At 32.1% G+C, this 5,720-nt stretch overlaps 1 protein-coding gene across 1 annotated transcript; it reads right to left on the bottom strand.

Annotated features, from left to right (window-relative positions):
- Positions 1–1,416: 1,416 nt before the first annotated feature.
- LOC120277753 lies at positions 1,417–4,167 on the bottom strand. Its single transcript, XM_039284596.1, has 2 exons — positions 2,548–4,167; positions 1,417–2,463 (listed from the first exon to the last, which is right to left on the bottom strand). Exons 1-2 carry the CDS (start codon positions 4,165–4,167, stop codon positions 1,417–1,419), a joined length of 2,667 nt encoding a protein of 888 aa, XP_039140530.1.
- Positions 4,168–5,720: the final 1,553 nt, after the last annotated feature.

The raw sequence follows: 5,720 nt of genomic DNA, 5'->3' as shown, positions 1-5,720 counted from the left end.
TTATTATTGGATATTTAATCATAATGAGATTGATTTAAATTATAATGATAATATTGATTCTGCCGCCCACGTTCTCGTGCTCAATATATAATGTCCAGAAGCAAAAGAATAAAATTTATAAATACTTTTTTTCTAAAATAAAATTTTTTTAAAAGTATAAATACTAATTTGTAACAAAAATGGCTAAATAATATTATTTAGAAAAATATACATGTCAATTTGCAAATTTTTAAAGGACAAAACAATAAATGTTCTTAAATATTTTTTTTTCCAAAATTAAGAGTTATTTAAGATTATATTTGTATCAATTTGTAAAAATAATATGCTTGTTCCAAAGTACGAAGAAAAGTGTTTACATACTCAAAAAATAAAAACAAATTTTCCACTAATGCTCAATCATCATCATCGTCACTTTCCAGGTTATCACATGCTATATTTGTCTCATCATCAATGGTAAAATTATCTTCATTTGTCTCATATCCATCTTCTTCTTCTTCAGCTCCCATAAAGCTATTGTTTAATGGATTTCCTTCAACGAGTTGCGACTTGTAAATCAAATCTATCCAAAGATATGACATCATTGTCACTTTATCGAAGTAGCTTCATGAAGTGTAAAGCCAAAAATTTTTCATTTTCTTGGCATGCCTCATCTCCTATGTTATCATCGGGAAGATCATACAAATCACGAGGTTTTTGTCTTGACAACAACTTGCCAATTAGGCTCCTTAATATCTCTTACATAATAAACTTGTTCGACTTGAGAAGCCAAAACATAAGGTTCATTAGTTTTTCAACTTACGTGTGACATTGACCATAGGAAACCCAAACTTATCGACCTTGAATCCTCCTTTATGATACACATCCCACCAGTGAGCCTTAAATAATATGATACTATTCCCTCCCTGATAATTTAATTGTATGATATCTGTTAATACCCCAAAAATAATCTAAATTGCTGTATTCATATCACCTTTTTACAAGAATTCCACTATTTTTGTGATTTCGGATGCAAGTCTACGTCCTTTGTGTTAAACCTCCACCCATTGATAAGAAAAACTTTTATATCGAAAAAAAACTACGCCTATCTGGTCCATAAGCTAAATGCAATAATTGGTCACTAACCATTTCACTTCCTTCATCGTGCAACTTGGTGACCTGTTACAAGTAATAACCGTTTGAACAAAAATATTATATAAAAGTTATACATTCAAAAATATTAATAATACTTACATATTTCTTGAACCAATGATGAAATTCTTTTTGGTGTCTTCTTTCTACATTTTTAGGATCTTCTCTTCCAAGTTTTTCTTTATGCATGCTTCACATCAAAAATTAAAAAAATTTTATTAATTGCAAATAAAATGTATCAAACATAAATCAAACACATTAAATGAATAATTCACAAATTTATGGGACTTACTCCACAAACTCTCTAATTTCTTCACAATTTTCTAGCACATATATTGTAGCTTGATCCCATTCAGTTAAGCTTAGCTGATCATATTTTTTTCCAAGCAAAGGTCTACCAGCTTGCGAAAAAACATGCAATACAGAGTGTGAATGAACACCCCTCCCCTCATCATTTCTTCCAACACGATTTATTCTAGTTTCAGTTCGATGCAAATACCTTGAACAAAAATGCATGCATTCTTGCACAATATATGCCTCGGCGATTGATCCTTCTGGACGTGCCTTGTTTCTCACGTAAGATTTAAGCCTACGCAAATATCGCTCTATAGGATACATCCAGCGGAACTGTACTGGCCCAGCAACTTTAGCTTCGCTCACAAGATGAATGGTTAAATGTACCATAATGTCAAAAAATGATGGTGGAAATATCTTTTCTAACTTGCAAAGTGTGAACGAAATTGATTTTTCAAGTCTCTCCAGGTCATCAAAATACAAAACTTTAGCACATAACTCTCTTAAATAAGTGCACAATTCAATTAATGCTTCGCACACCTCTTTATCCAACAAACCACGAATAGCCAAAGGGAGATATCGATGCAAAAACACATGGCAATCATGACATTTCATTCCAACAACCTTGCATTCAGTAAGAATCACACATCGAGAAATATTTGAAGAATAACCATCTGGAACTTTTAGATCATTTAAGAACTGACAAAATGATCGTTTTTCATCTTTAGACAAGGTATAACACGCAGGACGAAACATATACCTTCCATCACTAGTGGTAGTTGCATGAAGCTCAGGACGTATACCCATATCTTCTAAATCAAAACGAGAATTTATTGTATCTTTAGTCTTGCTCTCGATGTTTAGTAAAGTCCCAATAATATTATCACAAACATTTTTCTCGATATGCATGACATCCAGATTATGTCTCACTGTAAGTGTTCTCCAATATGAGAGTTGAAAAAAAATACTCTTTTTTCTCCAATTTCCAAACAATAGAACATCTCCACGTTTCCTTTTCTTTGAAGCCTTACCAAAAGTGATCTGTTCAATGAAAATAGCAAGTAAAAAAAAAATCATATGACAGATAATATAAACATGAATTATTAAAAAACAACTAAACTTCACCTGGGAAAATTGACTATATTGTTCAACAATATCATCTCCTGTCAATTGTTTTGGTGCACTTCGATTTTCTTTGGTACCATCAAATGCTTTGGCATTTTTCCTCCAAGAATGATTGGTCGGTAAGAAGCGACGATGACCAAGATAGCATGTTTTATGCCCATTTTTAAGCCTGCGAGAAGATGTTTCAAGATTGCAAACAGGGCATGCTAACTTGCCTTTGGTGCTCCATCCTGATAAATTAGCATAGGCTGGAAAATCATTTATGGTCCACAAGAGAGCTGCCCGTAACTGAAAGTTACTCTTTGAAAGTGCATCATACGTCTCTACACCACTCTCCCAAAGGCATTGTAGCTCATCGATCAATGGCTCTAAGTATACATCAATATCATTTCCAGGAGCTTTAGGACCAGGAATCAAAAGTGACATCATGATATGTTGATCTTTCATACAAAGCCATGGTGGAAGGTTATAAGGGACTAATACAACTGGCCATACACTATAAGAAGAGCTCATATTCCCAAATGGGTTAAAACCATCACTTGCTAAACCAAGTCGAATATTACGTGGATCTGCTGCAAAAATGGGGTGTGTTGCATCAAAACTTTTCCAAGCTGGAGAATCGACTGGATGTCCCATAAGCTCATTATTACATGGTTTTTCCTTATGCCACCTCATATCTTTAGCAATATTGTATGACATGTACAGTCTTTGCAAGCGTGGAGTTAGAGGAAAATATCGCAAGACTTTCTGTGGAATATTTTTCCTACCATCATGCTCATTAGTCATATTCCTCATTTTCCCATCATTCTCCCATCTAGATTCACCACAAGTTGGGCATGATTGTGCATTCTCATAATTCTTCCAATAAAGTATGCAATCATTTACACAAGCATCTATTCTCTCATATGAAAGCCCCAAATCTCGAGAAACTTTCTTACAGTCATTATATGAGCTAGGGACTTTATTACCTTTAGGAAACCATTTTTTCATTATTTGAAGTAATTTGTCAACAGCATTGGCACTAACCTTGTAGAGACATTTCCAATTCAGTACTTCAACAATGAATGATAATGTAGAAGATTCCTCACATCCTGGATATAAATCTTGCTCCAACTCATGTAATAATCTGAAAAAGATAGCAGCGTCTTTATTTGGACTTGTGGGGTTACCTTTGAAAGAATCATTAGCTTCTTTATTTGGAGCGCTATTATCATCCATCACAAATGCATCATTTGTAATTTGAACATCAATTTTTTCAACATGATTTGCATGAGCATATCCAAGATCACTTAACATATGGCGCATCCCGTATTCATTATCACTTTTATCACTCTGATTAGCATCATCATCATCATCATTATCATCTTCAGAATAATATTGTAGACCCTCTCCATGATTGTACCAGTGCTTGTAGTTTTTGCTTATCCCATTTAACATCAGATGTTCATAGATTGATTGTCGTGTCCTAAATAAATTGTTATTGCACTTTTTACATGGACAACGAGCAGCTCTTCCTTCATCAAGTTGCTTAAACGCAAAATCAAGAAACTCATTCACTCCTTTTTCATATTGTGGTAATGTTCTATCAGAAATTTCCATCCAAGCTTTATCTATCACCATTGTCCTATAACATAAATTGATATTAAAAATCATATAAAAAAATAATTAGGTTAATGCAAACAAAATCACTAAAAAGCTGATTTTTTGTAAGATTCTCTAATTATTTCATTGACTCTCTTATTTAAGTCATTCACACACTTTGTTTAATTTAAATATAAAATTAGATTAATCATAATTTAAATTTGTACTTTTTGGTTGAGCACACAGTACATAGAATCAAAGGAAGTCTTAACCAGCTGAAAGTGGTTAGTAATTGTCTTTGTTTTTTTAAGATGTATTATATTCGTGTATTTATACACGAATATATTATGCTAAAAACAAATATTCAAGTTTCAAGTTTCAAGGACTCACTACAATATATTGCCATGCATGATATGAAATATATATATATATATATATGGGTTTAAATTTCAATTAGTCAAGTTGGGTGACTCAATCAGATTATGACATTGAAAAAGAAGCTAATGGGTTTAAATTTCAATGTCAAAGACATGGAATTTGCTTCGAAATATTTTCTGGGCTATCTGTGGGTAATTTAAGTTAATTGATTCATCATAGACAAGGAATTTGCTTCGAAACTTTTCCTGAGAATTCCCTGGGTAATATTAGCAAGGTATTTTTCATAGGCAATCCGTTGCTAAAGTTTCAAAAAATTGAAATGTTAGTCCCTGGGTAATCCCTGGGTAATATTTACTAGGAATTGTGTCTTGGGTAATTCGTTAGAATTTGGATGTAGCAGTAATGAATCAAGGCCTTGGTAATCCCTTGCTAAATATACTTAGGGATTATTTCCTGAATAATCCTTGGGTAATAAAATTTGAAAAAAAAAAAGATTATTCCCTTGGTAATCCCTTGCTAATATAAAACAAAATTTCAATTATTTATTTTAAAATTATATTATAAATTATAATACAAAAACCTGTATTAAATCATTCATTTAGAATAATAAGTACATTTTACTACAATGTGCTAAAAATAACAATTGCAATCTATCATAACCAAGTATGAAAGATTATATTAAACATTGCCAAAGACATTAACAAACAATACAATTCATATTCAAAATAACCAAAGAACAATTAGTGAATAAACCAGAACACATTAATTCTTGATAAACATTGTTGACAGTTTACACAATGTACATATAGAACAATCGATGAATAAACCAATATGAAATAAATTCATTAATCCAACACCCAACTAACAACACCAAATAATTCAAATTTAAATATGTATATATATATATATATATATATAGATAAAAAAAAACAAAATCAAGAATGGGAGAGAAGACCCAGATGATCCGACCTCTAGAACACGTGTACTCGTGAATTGAGTGTGCAGTAGAGGAATGACGACGGATTTCGCCGGCGAGTTAGTAGCCGAGAAGGGATGCCCCAATTCCAAATATAATTAGCTACTTAAATTCCTAGAAAGCACACATTCAACAATGGTTAGACTTTAAATCAAAATTACAAACAGCTATTAAAAAAATAACATCAAATCAAAAATAGTAGGACTCAATATGTTAATTGTTAGATTACAGCACAAAC

Source organism: Dioscorea cayenensis, chromosome 15 (assembly GCF_009730915.1).
Source record: "Dioscorea cayenensis subsp. rotundata cultivar TDr96_F1 chromosome 15, TDr96_F1_v2_PseudoChromosome.rev07_lg8_w22 25.fasta, whole genome shotgun sequence".
Lineage (NCBI taxonomy): Eukaryota > Viridiplantae > Streptophyta > Magnoliopsida > Dioscoreales > Dioscoreaceae > Dioscorea > Dioscorea cayenensis.
The sequence above is the reverse complement of the archived record's forward strand: the minus strand, read 5'-3'. Positions and strand labels throughout refer to the sequence as shown.

Excerpts from the sequence above, each read along its gene's own strand:
- LOC120277753 (XM_039284596.1), bottom strand. The coding sequence starts at position 4,167 with ATGGTGATAGATAAAGCTTGGATGGAAATTTCTGATAGAACATTACCA. Across the intron at positions 2,464-2,547 it reads AATATAGTCAATTTTCCCAG|ATCACTTTTGGTAAGGCTTC; the intron begins GTGAAGTTTAGT and ends TTCATTGAACAG.